The 21,184-nt window shown below is 43.4% G+C and overlaps 1 protein-coding gene across 4 annotated transcripts in view; it reads right to left on the minus strand.

The window, feature by feature from the left end:
- The window catches only part of MPPE1 (metallophosphoesterase 1), a 66,824-nt gene extending 47,272 nt beyond the window's left edge, over positions 1 to 19,552 (minus strand). The window contains exons 1-5 of one of the 4 annotated variants that reach the window (XM_088469704.1): positions 19,471 to 19,552; positions 17,558 to 17,649; positions 9,757 to 9,947; positions 7,587 to 7,945; positions 6,533 to 6,641 (exon numbers count right to left, since the gene is read on the minus strand). In XM_088469704.1, coding sequence (XP_088325830.1) covers positions 6,533 to 6,641; positions 7,587 to 7,852 — 375 coding nt within the window. In that variant the 5' untranslated portion in view covers positions 7,853 to 7,945; positions 9,757 to 9,947; positions 17,558 to 17,649; positions 19,471 to 19,552. The remainder of the gene's footprint in view (positions 1 to 6,532; positions 6,642 to 7,586; positions 7,946 to 9,756; positions 9,948 to 17,557; positions 17,650 to 19,470) is intronic. The other 3 variants (XM_088469706.1, XM_088469705.1, XM_088469708.1) reach the window with 3 other exon arrangements.
- Between the last annotated feature and the right edge of the window lie 1,632 nt (positions 19,553 to 21,184).

The raw sequence follows: 21,184 nt of genomic DNA on the forward strand, positions 1-21,184 counted from the left end.
GTTCGCACAACTGCGCATGTGTATGGGTCGTAATGCGCATGCGCCAACCAGTCAGTGCGATCGGAAATCGAGTGCTCGCCAAATAGCGAGTGCCTGCTAATTTGAGTGACAGGATGAGGCGTTTGTGGGTGGTAACAGGGGAAGGTGCTTGAAAACGGGTAGTGGAGATCCGAACACAGGCATGCCAAACGGTCAAAACGGACGTTTTAAGGGTGTGCATAATTAACAAAGCAGCGTCATCGGCCACGTCATTTGGTTGTCTCTTAGCCTGAACTGTTCGCATGATTGCGGTAGGAAAAACCTACCACAAGCACTGCGAGCAGTTCAGATGCCTTTCGATGTACTCGATTAATCAAATAAATAGCGGAGATGACGTAGGATGCGAGCGGCCAGGGGGCGTCTTTACAAAATAGCGAGTGCATGTTTCGTTCGCTCGCTCAGACATAGAGGCGTCAACAGACCGCAAAGAGTGAGCGCTCAATTTAAATAGCCGGCCCCTTTTTCTGGACGAGCGAGCGCAAATAGCGTCCGGCTCTGAATCAGGCCCTGTGTGTGCAGGCCCTTACAGATATAGACAATTCAATAAAATCAGGTAGAAATGTGACAGATTTCACAGAAGTCAATGTGGCCGTTTTTCCGGTGTTTAGCAGTTTCTATAGATTTACTAATTTTGTCAGGTTAGAGGCCTCCTTCATTTGGGACATCTGGAAAAGGGCAAAAAAGCACACTGTGCAGGCTACAAAGGTATCTGGAAACAGTCGGGAAGCCGATGGACGGAATCCCGACCACCGGCTTCCTGACTGTATAATCCCAGCAAGGGTTAAATGACAGGCGTCGATTTCCCGACACCTGTCATTTTCCCTATGCCGGGAGCACGGCACCAGGCTTACTGATCGAAGCTAAGCCGGGTGACGGGGGTGGACAGCCGCGCAGGGGGGAGGGTTAGGTTTAGGGTTCCCAGGGGGGACTTAGGGTTCGGCAACCCCCCCCAAGGAGGTTAGGTTTAGGCGGCAGGGAAGGGGGGGTTAGGGTTAGGCACCCCCCCAGAAAGGTTAGGGTTAGGGTGTAGAATAGGTTAGAGAATACTTACCTGGGGACGATTGGAATTTTCAGTGATGCCGGGATGCCGCTGTCAGGATTTGAACCGCCGGCCGCAATCATACTGAATGCAAAGGTATCTCTTACTTAATTGAATCAGACAACAAGATTTTATGGTTTTGCAAGCAGAAAGCAGTTTTAGTATTGGTGGAGTATATAAAAAATAACTACATTTACCCAAATACACAGAACCTTCCCAGATTATTATTTTTTTTTTTAACCCCCAAAAAATGTCATAATGTCTAGTAATGCAGTGTTATTGGGTACAAAGCATAGCATTAAATTACAAACACAACACGGCAGATAAAAAAGGGGATATATGTTTTCTAAAGACCAAATACATGAAGGAAGCACCAGAGCATTGCCAGTGGCTGACGATAAGGCATCTGGCTGCATTAATAATCTGAACTTCCAATATATATGTATGCTTGTCCATATATCAATTGAGAGGCCCATATTCTAAATGATGCAAATATTGGTCACATTACTTACCCAAAAGATGCAATTTTCAGACAAGTCCACTATATGTAGAAAAAAAAAGAACCTATATACCTGCAGCCCCTCCAGCAGGAAAGAAGTAGCACCATCCATATATATTATAACCTGGTAGGGATCCGGTACCAAGAGTAGCATACTTTACATGAGTGCTGCATAACGTGTGAGGAAACCGGCGACCTCCCATGTGCACCTCACATTTAGGTGTAGGGGGTAGTTTTGAAGGTCAACAAAATATTATAAAGTACAGCTGATGGGCTTGATAGAGGCTAGGATGGAAATGGGACACGTGCTCTCACGCTACTTGCACATACAAAATGCACATATGCACCTATATGCAGAGCTGTACATATCCCATGGTGCACCTGCCCTCTATCTATAGGCTAATGACTCTGCATCACCCGGAGCACTTGCAGTACAAACGCACACAAGACACCCTCCACCAATAGGCGTACATTCACCTCTACATCAAACTTCATATCTTTTATGATTTATATGCGTCATGTTGGCTGCAGCAGGTGAGGCGAAAATAACTGTCTCACGTAGTTGTAGTACAGGTACAAAAAAGGTATTTGCCTCAGAGAATGTAAATTTATCACCAACTTGATACCTTTTTTGAGCGATGGTATTTAGCAACTTGAGACATGTGAAATGTGTTTCATGTGCAATAGTCCCATATCTGACAAAAGGAATGAATGACAAGGAGCACTAGGGCTGAAGGAGACCTGTGTGTCGGGGAGCTGCCCAGTAGGGATGGCAATGAGAAGGATTTGCTCATGTATATAGTTTCAGCTGTAATTTATTTCAGGGTGTGTTTATTGGCAAATCATGGCACAACTTGGATAGATGTGAACAAAATAACACAAAGCCACTTTGCCCTCCACAACCTATATGTGGCTCACCAAGTACACAGAGCCTTGGAAGACCTTTACTACATCTGTCACACGTACTCTTGGCTACTTCATTAAGCACTGCATGGGAACTCTCGAGTGCACCGCCAGAGAACTCCCTTTCTATACCTGTGCCACGTGCTTCTGGCTCCTTCATTACTTCCTGCCTGGGAACTCCCTTACTATATGTGTGCCACGTGCTCCTGGCTCCTTCATTACACACTGCCTGAGAAATCCCTTGCTATACCTGTGCCACGTGCTCCTGGCTCCTTCATTACTCCCTGCGTGGGAACTCCCTTACTATATGTGTCCACGTGCTCCTGGCTCCTTCATTACACACTGCCTGGGAACTCCCTTACTATATCTACGCCACGTGCTTCTGGCACCTTCATTAAGCACTTCCTGGGAACTCCCTTACTATATCTGCGCCACGTGCTCCTGGCTCCTTCATTACACACTGCCTGGGAACTCCCTTACTATATGTGTGCCACGTGCTCCTGGCTCCTTCATTACTCCCTGCCTGGGAACTCCCTTACTATATGTGTGCCATGTGCTCCTGGCTCCTTCATTACACACTGCCTGGAAACTCCCTTACTATATCTGTGCCACGTGCTTTTGGCACCTTCATTACACACTTCCTGGGAACTCCCTTACTATATCTGTGCCACGTGCTTTTGGCACCTTCATTACACACTTCCTGGGAACTCCCTTACTATATCTGCGCCACGTGCTCCTGGCTCCTTCATTAGGCACTGCCTGGGAACTCCCTTACTATATGTGTGCCACGTGCTCCTGGCTCCTTCATTATGCACTGCCTGGGAACTCCCTTACTATATCTGTGCCACGTGCTTCTGGCTCCTTCATTACTCCCTGCCTGGGAACTCCCTTATTATATATGTGCCACGTGCACCTGGCGCCTTCATTACACACTGCCAGAGAACTCCCTTACTATATCTGTGCCACGTGCTCCTGGCTCCTTCATTACGCATGCCTGGGAACTCCCTTACTATATGTGTGCCACGTGCTCCTGGCTCATTCATTACGCACTGCCTGGGAACTCCCTTACTATATCTGTGCCATGTGCTTCTGGCTTCTTCATTACTCCCTGCCTGGGAACTCCCTTACTATATGTGTGCCACATGCTCCTGGCTCCTTCATTACACACTGCCTGAGAACTGCCTTACTATATCTGTGACACGTGCTCCTGGCTCCTTCATTACGCACTGCCTGGGAACTCCCGAGTGCACTGCCTGAGAACTCGCTCACTATATCTGTGCCACGTGCTCCTGGCTCCTTCATTACTCCCTACCTGGGAACTCCCTTACTATATATTTGTCCACGTGCTCCTGGCTCCTTCATTACACACTGCCTGGGAACTCCCTTACTATATCTGCGCCACGTGCTTCTGGCACCTTCATTATGCACTTCCTGGGACCTCCCTTACCATATCTGCGCCACGTGCTCCTGGCTCCTTCATTACGCACTGCCTGGGAACTCCCTTACTATATGTGTGCCACGTGCTCCTGGCTCCTTCATTACTCCCTGCCTGGGAACTCCCTTACTATATGTGTGCCATGTGCTCCTGGCTCCTTCATTACACACTGCCTGGGAACTCCCTTACTATAGCTGCGCCACGTGCTTCTGGCACCTTCATTACGCACTTCCTGGGAACTCCCTTACTATATCTGCGCCACGTGCTCCTGGCTCCTTCATTAGGCACTGCCTGGGATCTCCCTTACTATATGTGTGCCACGTGCTCCTGGTTCCTTCATTACTCCCTGCCTGGGAACTCCCTTACTATATGTGTGCCACGTGCTCCTGGCTCCTTCATTACACACTGCCTGGGAACTCCCTTACTATATCAGTGCCACGTGCTTCTGGCTCCTTCATTACTCCCTGCCTGGGAACTCCCTTACTATATGTGTGCCACATGCTCCTGGCTCCTTCATTACACACTGCCTGGGAACTCCCTTACTATATCTGTGCCACGTGCTCCTGGCTCCTTCATTACGCACTGCTGGGAACTCCCTTACTATATGTGTGCCACGTGCTCCTGGCTCCTTCATTTCGCACTGCCTGGGAACTCCCGAGTGCACTGCCTGAGAACTCACTCACTATATCTGTGCCACGTGCTCCTGGCTCCTTATGCACGGCCTTGGAACCGCTTATGCAAGGCTCAAATATAAGGGTATTCCAAAGCAGTGCGTATTGAAGAATCTGGGAACATGCAGCTCAATAAGATAAAGGGAAAAATATTTAGGGCAGCACAGGCAGCGTTTCTGCCTCACAGCACTGAGGTTATGGGTTCGATTCCCCCTACAGCCCTAACTGAGTGGAGTTTGTATATTCTCCCTGTGCTTGCGTGGGTTTCCTCCGGGTACTACGGTTTCCTCCCACACTCCAAAAATACACTGGTAGGTTATTCGGCTCCCAACGCAATTGACCATAGTGTGTATGTTTGTGAGCATGTGGTAGGGAATATAGGGCCTGATGCAGACCCACTCGCAAGCGGCTGTCCGCTCGCAAGTGGGTCGATGTTCTGGACTTAGCATGCGCACGACGGAGGGAGCTCCGTCGTGCGCATGCGCCAGACGCAACGAGCGAAGGAAAGTCCTTCGCTCGTTGTGTCTGATCAAAGGGGGCGTGCTGTCGATGTTGATTGACAGCACGCCCCCTTTGGTAGGCGTGCCGGGGGCGTGCCTCCCTGACGGGGGTGTTCCCACGGGAACGCCTCCCGTCAGAAGCCGGCCCACTGACATCACTAGTGATGTCAGTGGGAGTGATTTTGGCTCTGATAGAGCCAAAATCACTCCGGAGCTTGCGGTTGAAAACCTCAACCGCAGGCTCCGGCTCGCAGTTTCGATGGTCGCGATGGTCACGACCATCGCGGCCATCAAACTGCACGCTCGTATAGCCTGTGGGTGGTGACCCACAGCTATACGAGCGTCCAGGAGGACGCTCCATTCTCATGGAGGCCAGCCCTCATTCAGAGCGTGCACTCTGCTCAGAGCGTACGGCTCTGAATGAGGGCCATAGATTGTAAGCTCCACTGAGGCAGGGACAGATGTGAATGGTAAGATATTCTCTGTAAAGCGTTGCGGAATATGTGTGCGCTATATAAATAACTGATAAATAATAATACATTTTGTGTGCTACCCTCAACAGTTTATTAAAACTTGTTAAGTGGCCCCATAAAAACTTAAATAATTGCCCACCCCTGATCTAAGCAAATACATAACTCACAATTAATCTGGTCTATTCCTTTGGCTTTCAGATCTCCTCACTTTCCTTAGTTACTACATTGCAAAAAATAACAACTATTTAATAGCTTGGCAAATATTACTTTCTTTCCCTGTTTCTTCTTTAAAAGTAGACTATTATTTTTCAAAATAGAAAAGAAATAATTTTGTTTAATCCTATTTTCTTCTGGGTATTACATGAATGGCAATATAGATGCCCTCTGCCCTGTATGGATACAAAGAGTAATTGACGAATGACGACGCATATCCTTATTATTGTAAATCTGTATGTACCTAGCAGACTGAAAGTTTGAGGCATTAGGTCATATTTTGCATCTTAAGCAAGGATCATCATGCTGGATAGTCCTGCTTCAGACCACAGAACATCTGTAACGTTCAGTTCAGGTACAACTAGCCATGTATTTGCTACTGTGTGCTTAAAGCTGGTGGCTATTAAAGTGAATAAGGGACATAAGCACTATTGTGAAAAATTCAGTATAGCCACAAGTCAATGCATTTCTATTGAGAGAATGCTTCTGGGCACAGAAGGGAACCAGGAGGAGTAAAACAATTTAGAAGATTAGCACTGGGCCCATTACCACCTTACAGACTTTTAGCACAAGACAGGATTGAAGTGGGCTGTACCTTTGTTTGAAGCCTGCACAAATGTAATGGGAGGATTCTGAGATGGGGGAAGTTATTTGAGCACCTGGATGATAATGTATATGTATGATGTCTGGCAATGCAGCTGTATGCTTATGTATCGTAAGGGCCCCAAAATATGCTAATTGCTAAAGTTACAAGTCTCACCTTAGAGTTACTCCATTTTCCTTCATCAAACAGATCCCCAAGGATGAAAACAATGTCAGGTTGTAGTAGCCAAAGGGCGCTCTGATAGGCCCTCTCCATTTGCCATTCTCTAACAAACAAGATACAGTGTGGGAAATTCATTTTTCATAATAAACATTTGTTTGTTCTGTATAAGACAACTACTGGGAATATGGTGATAGACCATTTACCACAAAGGGTTGTATGTATCAAATAAGTGCAGGTATCATAGGGGAAATATACAAAACACCCCACTAAATTGTGTAAAAAGTATCATATACTGTATAAAATATATAAACACTAAAATGAATACAAAAATTCTGCCAAGATTTAGCTAATTTTTTTGCTTTTATTATTTGCTCATATTTCCTAATTTGTTTGTTTTATATTTTAACCATGGTGGGAGGGGGTGGGGGGGGGGCAGAAAGAAAAATTCTGTAGAAGGTGAGTCAGGAGATGTGTAATCAAAAAGATTGGCCCCTACTAATCTAATATGCAATGTACATCACAGGTCCATCTCTACAAAGGTTGGGGTGGCAAGTAGCTGCCTATAATGGAAACAATGATACACCTGGACTGGCTATATGGCTATGTTTAATGCAAAACAAAAATAGTTCCACATGTAGCTTTCTTGTGTCTTTGTTAAGTTAAAGGTCCTGGCACTGCAGTACACTCAACCAATGAAAATCCTGTAGGGAGGGAGGAGAATTTCTATTGTGACAGAAAAAAAAATAATTGGTCATTTCCTGAGGACTAATTAGGTGAAAGTCTGGTTATAAGCAATCGTGATCTGGTGTAATAAAAATAAAACAAACTCAAAAAAGAAGAAAGCACAAACTCCATGTTATGATAATATATGCATGTTAGTGTATTTCAGGCTGAAAATCAAGTGATGGAACAAATTCTAACTATTTTTTTTCTGGCGCAGTTCACAAAACGAAAACAAACATGGACAACGACACCTTTATTATTCAATTGCCTGTCGAACAGTTTTCCTAAATATCTTCCACTATATACTTATCCTTTCAAATCTTACCTTCTCAATTTGTCAAACCAATGACCAGTGATTTCTCCAAGAAGATGGGTATCTGATAAGAACATGGCCTTCAGCGGGGGCGATCCGCGTGTACTGGGCATGGTTTTCAGTCTTGGCCATTGGCACTGAATTATAACAAAGTAATAAAGCAAAAACTCGCAGAAAAAAACAACTATAAAAATGAAACCCAGGAACTTCAACAGAAAAACACTTCTTCTGTTAAGGCGGGAATTCTGTGACCCCAATCCAGTCTTCAATATTGCCATGTGTGCGGAGGTCAGTGCAGTTTACGGTGTAAGCAGCATCCATCAGCATTATTTAGCCTCTCAAAAGTTGGATTGAAGATGTTTCCATGTTGTCTATATGAACAAAAGCAATGTCATTTTATTGTCTTGTTAACAGATAGGGCAGTAGAACTCCCTACCAGTAGATGAAACCTAAACAACCGCAAGATAACTTTCTATTTTTAACTTGAAAGCTTACTGGGAAGCCACCAAAAAAAGTAATAAAGGTAACCAGTTCCTCTTCATCCGCCTTTTCACTGAGTAGGGACAGGAAGACGCTCTATTACTCTTGGTGGGGAGGGAACTTTATCTTTATTTTATTTTTTTAAATAATCTGTTTTGAGGCAATGCAATGCAATGCATTGTCATAGACGAGAAGAAAAATGTTTAGCAGTATAAGCAGTATAAGATTTAATAAAAAAATAAAATAGCAACAATGAACAAGTACAGTATATCTGAAGTTTTGATACTTGTATTTCAAACTCAACAACAAGTAAAACGATATTAAAAGAAACAGGAACAAATACATAAATAAAGGTAAGTATAGTTACTCGGGGAGGTAGCCGGCCAACTAAGGGCCACCCACTATAAGTGGACAGGAAGGTCATGTGCCACAACCCGTAGTTGGTACCAGGTAGTGAGATGCATACTTTGAGTTCTGTACCTAGGGTTTACGTAGCAAATGAAATGCATTGAGACCAACCCTATGATGTGCCAAATTTTGTGGGTCATCCACAGTGATAAATTAGCTTCTGCAATACCCTGATCATGTTGGTGGAGAACCCAAACCAAGGCAACATCACCCTAAAAGCCTTTCACAAGGAACATATTAGTATATGTGCTTTCATTATGTTGCCAATCGCACAAGTATCGCAGCAGTTACGAGTGATTGTAACCACAATGTAAGGGAAATTAATTCCACCGTTATTGTTGAACTGGAATAACTCTTGCATGGCTATACGTGGGAAGGGTATTTTAAACACTTCTGCTTCCTGTACCAACCAGACTCTCTACCGCTTATTTAACCCTCAAACTGGCTCTCAAGATTCACTTCTTCATCAAGCCTTCAAGCTCTCATCCTAACGCACTGCTCCATGATCCTTCCTCACTGTCTACCACATACGTGTCACCCCGTCTGTCTGCCCCTTCCCTTTAGAATGTAAGCTCTCATGAGCATGGCCCTCTTGCCTCATGTGCTTCTCCTTCCCTTAAGCTGGCCATACATCTGAACTATATTGTTTCAACGAGCCACATAGTTGACTGGTTGGAATGATAATCGGGCAGTGTGTGGGAACAAACAATAATCATTGGTTTGCCCCCAAATGGCAAAAAACTATCTGTCCTAGATGGGAAAATCAAACGTTTGGTTTTTCCCAACTAATCGTTCTTTCCCCCAACTGTACCATAAGTAGGCGGATACTGTCCGGCAGTGTCAGCCTACTTTTTACACATTCAGATCTTGGCTCTGGTCCCTCTATCCCAGTGGTGACCCCCACACCCCATTCCACAAGTACCTCTTTTCCCACCACGCTCAATGAGGCTGCACAGCAGCAGGTGTCAGGAGAGAGGTGCAATCCTCTATCCCACTACCCCCTCACAGCAGCTTGCAGTCAGTCAAGAGCACCTCTTCGCCCCCCATGCTCACCGGGGCTACATCTCTGCTCCTAGGAGCTGTAGTAGGTGTAAGGGGAGCCATGTGTCTCGCTCCATCTGCCCCTTCACAGCAACCTGTGCTCAGTCATTGACTAGTCAGTGTGCTCACCCGGTCTGTGCTGCCCAAACCCGCCACTCTGTTCTCGTCTCAGCCTGAGAAAGGCAGCTGGGTCCTGACTACTGGATGGTGGCAGAAGGGGGGAGAAGAAAAGAGGGCACGGCTGACAGATTACCGGCTTTCTCTGAAGGGTCACCCTGTTACTGCATGGAGTGCGGTCCTGGCCCGTCTCAGGTGAGGGAGTTCTGTGCTTGACTCTGGCTCCAGCTCTGTGCACAGCACTGGTGGCCGCAGGTCCTTGCCCGCCAGTCCATGCCCATCAGTCCCCTGCTCGCTAGTTTGTGCTGCGGGTGAACATAACCTACACTGTAGAGGAAGAATGACTTAAATCCACAATAGTAAGCAAACTGTAAATGGAAACTATAATATAATGTAACTATTTATATGATCAGAGTTGTCCAGCTTCTGCAGAATAGAGGGAATTCATTTTTGTCCCCATACAATGGAGAGCCTAATAAATAATATAACTATAGTCTACTTCTGCCAGGGATCCCCCTCCAGTCTCCTTCTGGTTTTCCATATACCCCCTACAGTATCACACCAAAACACACACATATACTGTATATGAACACACGAAACACACATACTGTATATATTCAGCAAGTACATTGATATTTAAAGGTAATATATGCACTAGATATACCACTCTTGGGTGTGCAGTCGCGCTGTTATATACGCACGCCTTGGTGTGCGTTGTGACACAAGAGGCAGAGTTATACGTGGAGAATAATGTAGGGTGAAACATATACAGAATAGGAGGAGAAAATAGTTCAGAATAGGCAGTTTAATTTTAATTATTTATAATGAGTAAACATTTAACTGGATAACAGTATAAGTGAATAAATCAGTTGAACATTTAGTAACTACTGTCACTTAAACAGTGGCACATTTTGGAAAGAAAGCATATGAATTGTACTGGCAGGAAGTGCTTAATGCTTCTTCAGGGTCAAGGCTGTCATGTCTACTCACTGTTTGCTATGCTGGATTTTGAAATGACTGCTCAGGTAAGTCCTGTTTAAGTTCTTTGGTGAGGACTAATGTCAGGTTCATTGAGCTATGAAGTAATTTGGAAATTCCTTGAAATGTTTCTGCTAGAAATGTGTATGTCAGTCAGGCAGTAATGTGCTGATTTTCTGTGAGCAGTGTCTCTGTGAGAAGTGTTATTGTTTACACTTGTGGAGTGATACAGCTGTGGCTTTGAGACCAGGACTGAGGTGTGCGGTCGTTGGGAAATAATGCACGTTCGTGTGTGTTTGTAGATTGATTCATGGTTAAAATAGTGTACATTCTAATATCCTGCACCTGTCACAACCCATGCAGTTCCGCTTTCCTGCCTGGGGTGTTGCTCTCTGGTGCTTCTAGCACACTCTGGTCTGTATCTCAGCATTTTTTTTTTGCATCAGCTGAGTGTGCTAGAAGCACCAGAGCAGAGAGTGACACCCCAGGTAGGAAACAGGAACTGCAAAGGTTGTGACAGGTGCAGGGTGCTAGAATGAACACTAGTAAACATACCACTAAAAAGTGTTAATGGTGCTAAAAATAAAGATGTTTATTTGTATGTTCATTATTTATACAGTGTGCATTTTGGTGCTATACACATAAAAAGTACATTAACATAAAACAAATAAATTGACAGTCATTACCAAACAGACAAAATGGAAAAAGAACCCTGCTCCAAAATCTAATTAGGTAAATGGAAATTAAATAAGATCAAAATGAAGTGCTTTCTCTAGAGCTGGCCAAGTGTATTGCGGTCCATTAGGCCACACACAGGGGTAACCAATAGGATGAGGTCAGAGCGGCCAAATCACTTATGGTGTTACTGGGGCCTGTTAGAGTGGTTGAAGGGTGACAGCACATACAGTTTGACACCATTTACCAAAATTCCCAATAATAACCATTGTTAGGATATATTTATCAGGGTGTGGAATAAAAGGACATCAATGTAAAGGTCAAACAGTCAATAGGTCGACATGCAATATGTCGACAGGGGCGAAAAAGTTGACAGTTACACAAAGTTAACGGGTACAAATGGTTGACATTTTTTTTATTTCACCCTTATCCCAACACTCCCCCTGATGCCTAACGCTAACCCTCTCCCTGATGCCTAATGCTAACCCTTCTCCTGATGCCCAACGCTAATCCTCTCCCTGATGCCTAATGCTAACACTTGCCCTGATACCTAACACTAACCCTTCTCCTGATGCCTAACGCTAACATTGCCCTGATGCCTAACACTAACCCTTCTCCTGATGCCTAACGCTAACCCTTCCCCTGATGCCTAACGCTAACCCTCCCCCTGATGCCTAACGCTAACCCTCTCCCTGATGCCTAACGCTAACCCTTCCCCTGATGCCTAACACTAACTCTCCCCCTGATGCCTAACGCTAACCCTCTCCCTGATGCCTAATGCTAACCCTTCTCCTGATGCCCAACGCTAACCCTCTCCCTAATGCCTAACGCTAACACTTGCCCTGATGCCTAACACAACCCTTCCCTGATGCCTAACGCTAACCCTTCCCCTGATGCCTAACGCTAACCCTCCCCCTGATGCCTAACGCTAACCCTTCCCCTGATGCCTAACGCTAACCCTCTCCCTGATGCCTAACGCTAACCCTTCCCCTGATGCCTAACGCTAACCCTCCTCCTGATGCCTAACGCTAACCCTCCCCCTGATGCCTAACGCTAACCCTCCCCCTGATGCCTAATGCTAACCCTTCCCCTGAAGCCTAACGCTAACCCTCCCCCTGATGCCTAATGCTAACCCTTCCCCTGATGCCTAACGTTAACCCTCTCCCTGATGCCTAACGCTAACCCTTCCCCTGATGCCTAACGCTAACCCTCCCCCTGATGCCTAACGCTAACCCTTCCCCTGATGTCTAACGCTAACCCTTCCCCTGATGCCTAACGCTAACCCTTCCCCTGACGCCTAACGCTAACCCTTCCCCTGATGCCTAACGCTAACCCTTCCCCTGATGCCTATTTCTAACCCATCCCCTGATGCCTAACGCTAACACTCCCCCTGATGCCAAACGCTAACCCTCTCCCTGATGCCTAACGCTAACCCTTCCCCTGGTACCTAACCCTCACCTTACAAATGTAGAAAAACCATGAAAAACGTGTCTCCCATTTTTGTGTCGACAATTTGTGTGTCAACCATTTGAACACGTTGACTTTTTAACCCTGTCGACCTTCTGCACTGTTGATCTTTTGTATCTGCCGACCTTTTGACCCTGTCGACCTTCTGCATGTCAACCATCTGGTGACAACCAATTGACTGTCAAACTTTACATTGTCGATCTTCTATCCGGATACCAATTTATCATACTTACACAGTGATCATACTTACACGTATCTGGCATCATTCAAAATAGTAAATGAGCAGGCTGGTAATAAAATATAAAAGTGAAAATACATGTGCAGCCTGGAGCTGAAAGTGAATGGGGCCGAAGCTGCTACACTACCCAGAATGTCTGTCATTGTATACACTGACATATAAGAGGAAGCAAGAAGGCTGCATAAAGTTACTCACACACTGGAGTTAATATTACACAACATGTATTATTAACATCAGATAAGTGCATGACAAAGGGCATGAAAATAAAACTCATTCTACTGTACTTAGAGTATTTTGAAAGCTGCTTGTTTTGGTTTCACTGCATCTAACTAGTGTTAGCGCTATAAATAACTATAGGCCTGATTCACTACGGATCACAATGCTGCGTACGCACGCAATTCAACTGCGATAGCAAGGCACTGCACTGCGATCGCAAAGCAAAATCAGCACTACATAATGACGCCCACTATACCATACGCACATCCGTAATACTTAGCAGAATAGCACAACCATCGGTAGAATAGAGTACCATCGGACCCATACGCATGCTTGCAGAAGCCCTGACCTTACTCAGAAATTGCTAACAGCCACTCACGCTATGAGTCCTCACAGTGCGTATGGTTATGCAGTGGATCATTTATGCATGCCCATGAAAAGGCGTGCATAACGCCTGCGTTCGCACGACCACCAAGTGCCCCCCCCAACTTGTCACCACCCACAAATGGCACTTCCTGTCAATCACTCTGCAATGGGTCTGCATAGCACCAGATCATAGTGTCTGGTTTGCGCACTGAGATGTGCAGTGCAAAATATTCGCCAATTGCTTGCGTATTAGCAACTCAGATCCTTGCTGAATCAGGCCCTATGTCTATAAGCAGAAATCTAAACACAAATCTAAAGCATATATAAAAAAAACATGGTTTATATATAATTTACTTGCACATTATCTTGCCTTTTCAAATTCCAGCGAGTACATAACCTAAAACATTATAATTACATCCGCAAATGTGGTGCAGTCATGACAAGCATGTTTATTATTTACATCACAGCTGGATTTAAAGTTCGGCATGATTTGTAATTTCGATCTCTCCCCCGCAGCCCCCAGAAGCTGACATTGTGCATGTCCAGTGTCAGCTTCCCCAGAGGAAGTCTTTGACATCTGTGAAAGACTTCTCCTAAATGCCAGGGATATTACTTGCAGTGACAGCGTTTAATGCAACTACTGTATGTGCAAGTTTCCCTTGGTACATAGTGGTGATATTTTCATTAAAAATTTAAATATCCCCTGCGAGTTGGATACATAATAATGTCAGCAGTACTGCGATTATTAGTACATAGACCCCTAGTGCCCCACAGGTATGGAATCTATTAAAGACGAGAGTTAGAGATTGATATTTAGATGACAACCTTGAAAAAGACAGACGTCGAAACGCGTTGCTGAATAGGGATGGAGCATAGGGTGACTCTAGCAGGAATCCCTGGTCAGCTGTGGGACAGTCAGGACCTTGTTTCATAATCCAGGTCATATTTTTCCATCTTTCCTGTTTTTCACCTAATATGCCATGGTGTATTTTATTGTTTTTTTGTTTATAATGATTCAATAAATGTTGTGCATTTATTACCTACTCCCGAAATCCCTCATTCATTTTAATAAACCCAGAGGAAGCACGATGGTTTAAGTGAAGGGATATAAACCAGGAGGATGAAAAGTGCCTTGAGAATCTAAAAGAAACCTTTATGTATAAGTCTCTTCATGATTCTCATTTTGTCAACTACCATACGGATGCCCTGATACTTTCTATGAATATTAGTGTGTTACTGACCTTCTCGTATAAAGATATCTTAATGGGAGTTTACCTCTGTTTTACAGAGTGAGTGTTGTACGATTATTAATCTTAATATTGGACATCATTTTGGGGACACTGTTTTTGCAAAAAGCATGCTACACTATTGGTTCCCCCCCAACCCCTTCTCGCCCTTTTCTGAGGATCATCATATAAAGACATTCTCTGGGGAGAAGATTTGTGGACTAATGGTGCATACACACGATCAGATTTTTCCTTCAGATATGAACGATAACGATTTAAAAATCGTTCAGTCGTTCATATCTGAAGGAAAATCGTTCATATCTGACATGCCTGAACGATGGACGATCAACGATGCGCGTTCCCGTTTGTCAGATAACGATTTCTGACATCTGATGGGTTTGCAGTCAGACTTGGACGATTCCATTCATTTTAATGTAGTCAAAAATCGTTCAATCGTTCAAATCGTTCAAAACTTTGGTAAAATCGTTCAAATCGTTCAATCGTTCAGTCGTTCATCTGACAAATCTGACAAGTCTGACAAATCTGACCGTGTGTACGCTCCATTAGACAGGTTCCTCTGACTGTACACCACCGATGAACTCTTGGCCTAACTAAAAACTTGCAATTATGGCTATGACATCAGATATCCAACAGTTATAATATCAGAAGTTTATTTTTGAAATTCCTTATATGGTCTTGATTGTGGTGGTTTTACTGAAAATACTGGGATAAGGGTGAGCGCAGTAAGAAGTTATCATCTATATATCTGTCTCTAATTGTCTTAATTGGGTGGTAGATGACTCACCATTGATCTCCTCTACTGCAGCTTCCAGAGTGCGCAGAGGTCCTCTAGACTTTGTATTTATAGAGTTAGAGATTGATAAGGCGTCAGGTTTTTATTTCACATTCCTGCCATACCGCAAACTCAGTGTGTATGTGTTTGCTGAAATACAAGCTCTACCTGTTTTTGGATTTATAAAAGACATACTACAGATGAAACTCCTCCTAGTTATTAGTCACATCCCTGAATAATAAACTCATTTGTCACCTACTCTGTCTGGTAGTAAATCTGTTTATGAAAATAATTTTAAGAAATATTCAATGTCACACTGAATATATACTAAAACATATTTTCATAAACAGATTTTTTTATTTTACACCCAAAGTAAGAAAACATAATCCTGCACCAGTATTATGGAGTCAGTAGTATTATTTTCATGATACTCTACTCCTATATTAATATTATATCAGGTCTGATTATTTTTCCGATTAATATCACATGTGATGTGCTACACACTGCTCAAAAAAAGGGGTTATCAAAAATCTATGCTAGAAAAAGAAGAGCACTAATCCGGGTGCAGTAGGACCAAATATTGATTAAAAGAATAAATTATTTATTGGTATGCATTAAAAAGATATCTCCTCAATCTCAAATATAAAAAAAATATCGAAAAATATAGAATGTGAATAAAGGCCCTCATTCAGAGCCGCTCGCTATTTGCGGTCGTTCGTTCTAAAACAAGGGGTGGCTATTCAAATGAACCGTTCGCTAATTGCAGTCTGTTCACGCCTCTAAGTCTGAACGAGCGAGCAAAACTTGCGGTTGTAATTTTGAAAAATACGCCCCCTTGCCGCTTGCACATAGCGTCATGTCCGCTATTTATTAGATTAATCGAGTACATCGAACAGCGTATGAACTGCTCGCTATTCTTGTGGCTGTTTTTTTCAACCGCTATTTTGCGAGCAGTTCTGAGTAAAAAAAAAACAAGTGACGTGGTCAATGACGCTGCTGTATTAATTATGCACTCCCTTAAAACGCCCGTTTTGACCTTTAAGCACGCCTGCGTTCGAATTCCACACCCCCGTTTTCAAGCACCTTCCCCTGTTACCACCCACATACGCCTCCTTCTGTCACTCAAAATAGCAGACATTCGCTATATAGCGAACTAACGATTTTCGGCCGCACTGACTGGTTCGCGCATGCGTATTAAAATCCGTACGCATGCGCAGATGTGCGAACATCGGACAGAACGAACGAGCGGCCGCATACGAGCGGCTCTGAATCAGGGCCAAAGACAAGATCATTTTGCTCGTAAGAATAAAATTTGATTCAATACTGTGGCCTCTGTCTTAAATTACTCTTTATTTAAGTTAGAATTATTTCAATGGCCAGTTTGACAGTTTTTTAATAAATGATTCTCAGTATTTATGTCCTATATCACTTAAAGGGTCATTCCTTTGCTCCGTACTCTCTGCAGCCACCGCGCTGTCTCTAAGCCGCGGGAAGAGGGCTATCTCTATCTAGGCGGCGGAGAGAGGAGGATTTGCCCGGCAGCTGCTCCTGGAGCACCGCGGGCTGTTAGTTTGATTTGCCCGGCGGCTGCTCCATCTCTTCTACAGCAGTGATCGGCACAGGGACATCCAAGGGAGCAGAAGGACCGGGAGGTCCCTATGAGATTGGTGGCTGATGGAAGAGTAACTTATATGCATTATATGCGACCATGTCAGGGAAAGCCGAGCCTGGTGTGGTCGCATCTGATCCAACCATGCCAGGAAAGTGGTTAATGCATAACAATAAAGAATTTATTCTTTTAATCAATTTTTGGTCCTAGTGCAGAAGGATAAGTTCTCTTCTTTTTCTAGTATAGATTTTTTATATCGCTTCTGGCAAATCCATTTTATCTGTATCAATAAGCTGCAAATGATAGGATTTGGTTTAGACAGGTCTAGAAGTGCAGAGGAGCAAAGGGTAAAAAATAGACACCACTCACACTACGAGCCCTGGTGTCTCTCCTGTGTTTCTTCCTTTGTCATCTATTGGTGTCCTTTTTTTTTAGTGGGATCTTTCTCCTCGCTCCTCCTCCTATGGGGACAACAGATCGCAGATGTCAACCAAAAAGTGTTTTGAATTTGTGAATCAAGTTGTCCAATATGTTGGATTTCACAGACCAATCTAGGATGTAGATTGCTAGTGTATTGTAACAATCAGCAGATTTGCAGACCGTTACTATTAAAATAATGGACCTTTCATGATTGGCAGATCTGTCTTTCCTGAAAATTATATGCAAATTAATGAAAAATATCTAATGTATGGGCACAGGTTGGTGGATTGGGGAATCTTTAAATTGGGTAAAAATAATCACTGAATCTGTGAATCTTTTCTTGTGATTGCGGATGTAAGAGCCGCTTTAGTTTGCAGGGGGTCACACAGCCTTTTCTAACTCCATCAACATTACCTGTTTCGTTTTAGCACACTGAGAGATCAGTTTCGTTCCTCTACTTATAATAGGACATATCTGTAAGCAATTCTTACCAATATATATTTCCTATAATTTGTAAACTCATATGAATAGGGCAATCTCCCATTTGTCTTCTATACATAATCATGCTAAATGATCACTTTATATATGAATCTATGTGAATTTATATACTCTTATAAATAATAATAATTACAAAATTAGAAGCTCTTAATTTAAATATGAAATGCAAATTCTTGGTCAGCAGAAATGTTCTTGAAGTGAATGGAAAGCTTACACGTCACCATGTAACAATTAAGTGTTAAAAAGTGGCCTGTGTTCTAGTAACAGGATATAGATATTCTATAACCAGATGTGCTACTGTTTACATGCAGTAGTAGTAGACTAAACAGCATTATAATATACTATTTGCAACAAACAATGGGCCTGATTCCGTTACAGATGCAAATGCCATTACAGCTGCGATCTCTCATGGACTGTAATTGCAAAAATATGCTAATGACTCATCCACCATCCACTACAGAGAGACGCCCACTGACAGCATCTCACATCCGCAGCTTACGCACAAAATCGGAAACATCGAACACAGATCTGGCAGCCATCAGTTTTCGGAATAAATCTAAGCTGTCACAGACCTAGAGGGTCTCCAGACACGCAGAGGGCTCTCCTGCTACGATGAAAAATGCTGTGGCTACTTTAAGGACATCCAGAAAACAGTATTTATATAGTCCCGGCGCACCTGCGTTTTTCTAACCACTACCCGTTACCCCCCCCGAACCCGGACTACCTGTCACTCACTTTGCAAGTGAATCCTCTGTGTGAGCGTAATCGCAATTCAATCACTGCACGTGCGCATTGCATCTTACACGCATGAGCAATGGCAAACGATCATTCAGTCTGCGAAAATATCTGAACAGGCCCAGTATCCCTAGGCACTAAACAGTTTGTAATAGAGAATGTACAGGTCAGGGACAACCAAATCTCATTATACATGAGCACCTGTATAATCAGATGACATCACCAAGAACAAAATCTTACTGGGAACACCTACTTATTAATAATCCTCCTATTGTATATTGCAAAGCACAACGAAATATGCTTGTGCTAAATAAGTAAATGTTAATAAATATATAATTTATTTGATACAGAATATTTGCCAGTTGCCCCCTATGGAAGGGATTATGATAGTATCAGTAGTTCTATACTATGCTGGACCTGAACCAAACCACAAAGAGGGCAGCTACTGAGCAGCGCTGATTCCCTGCACCCATGGTAACAATACACATGCCTATAGCAGGCGGGTGTCAGACTACTGCATAACACCAGTCAGCAATAACACCGTGCCGGTAACAGAATGGGTAATAATACTCCGTACAGTAAATGACGTGCTCACTGCTCGTTATCACCGTAATAACAACATTACTCACATGACCGCAGCGCATCAGTAACTGTCGACACCAGGCGTTTCTATAACACACTGGTGCTGTATGTATGAAGGCGACCACTGTCTCTTCATCTTCAGAGATTGCTGATTGGTCTGGTCAGTCGGTTGGGCGGGTTTATGTAGAATCAGATGAATTCATTGGATGAGTATAACTGTCACTCATCTCTAGAATGTTGAGACTCCCCATGTGGCAGGCGTTATCTGATGTCGTTATATATTTCCTAACGTTCGTCATCCTATATGCTGATTTGTAAAATAGTCATAAAACAACAGAACACCTTTCTAGACTGCATATACTGTAAGTACTACATCTTTTTTTAACGATTTTATTATGGAGGATCGTTATTTTTTCTTTCTGCTGCACAATTTTTAGGAAACAAGACAGTGAGGATATTTACACAGCTGCGAGATTTCAGAACGTCCAGAAATCACTTTTGATTTTGACCTCCAAGTCACTGGGCTCTTTGGGGTAAATAGGGGTATATTTAGCTATAATCGTGATATTGGCTTGAACAGGCCCTACCAGAAGGGGGCCTAGGGGGGAAATTTCCCAGGGCCTCCGACTAACGGGGGCACAACATTTTCCAACTTATGGTCGTATTCAATTAGAGGCGAAAAGCCGCGATCGGTGAAGAGTTTTCGCCGATTTGCGCTTTTCATCTATTTTCAAAGTATCTCCATATTCAATTCCAGGACGTATTCGCCTAGGCGAGAACTCCACAGGCAAAAATAGGCGAAAAAGTTTCTTCAGCAATAGGCAGGAGAAAAGAGGTGCAAAATCCATATTTTGGGGTACAAATGCGGGGACTTGGTTCAGAACCCTTTGGACACCCCTCCCCCCCCCCCCCCCCCGCCAATGACTAGGCAAAAAAAATCTAAATTCACCCCCAAAAAAGACGTAATTTATGTGGTGAAAATGTAAAGCGTTGGAAATGGGGTAAAAAGTAGTGGACTTGGTATTTTGGGGGGCTTTAAGGTTGAGACAGGTGTTTTCTAAGATTGTAGGAAGTTGCAGCATTTTTTAGTTTTTTTAAATCTTCACTTTAGACTCGCCAAAATATACTAGTACCCATTTATATGTATTTACATGTATTTTTCTCCAAAAATATTACATTATATTATTTTTTCACACTTATGCAAATATGCATATAACAGTCATTTGTCTCATTTTAAGATCACTTAATACTCTAATCTACTTGATTCCCAGGGTCAGTGAGGCTTTTTGGGGGTACAGACTGATTTCCCCAAAATATGCTGTCCTTTTGGCTAGTTTCGTTATTCACTACATTTGCCTATCCGCGTTTTCGTCTGTTTTGGAATTGAATAGGGAGATAAGCAGGGACGCGCATGGCGAAAACATAGTCTCCAAACAGGCAAATGAGGCGAAATCGACGTACTTTTCACCGACCTCGGCTTTTCGCAGCTAATTGAATCCGGACTTCATTGTTTTTATGTTCAGACCTTTTTATTTTATTTTTTTTAATATTTATCCATTTGTTAACTGGGCAGTTTCCAAGTAACAATAGCTGAAACCTAGCGCTTAAACATGTTAACTGGTTACATTTGCATATCACTAAGCGGCACATGCACTTATTGCTCTCTGAGGGGGTCTATTCAGCAACAGTGACGATGTTGCCCAGAATATTATCGGGCAACATCGTCACAATATTTGATCAATTATGATAAAATATGGCTGC

The sequence above is a fragment of the Taudactylus pleione genome, unplaced genomic scaffold (genome assembly GCF_031769625.1).
Source record: "Taudactylus pleione unplaced genomic scaffold, aTauple2 ptg000093l, whole genome shotgun sequence".
NCBI lineage: Eukaryota > Metazoa > Chordata > Amphibia > Anura > Myobatrachidae > Taudactylus > Taudactylus pleione.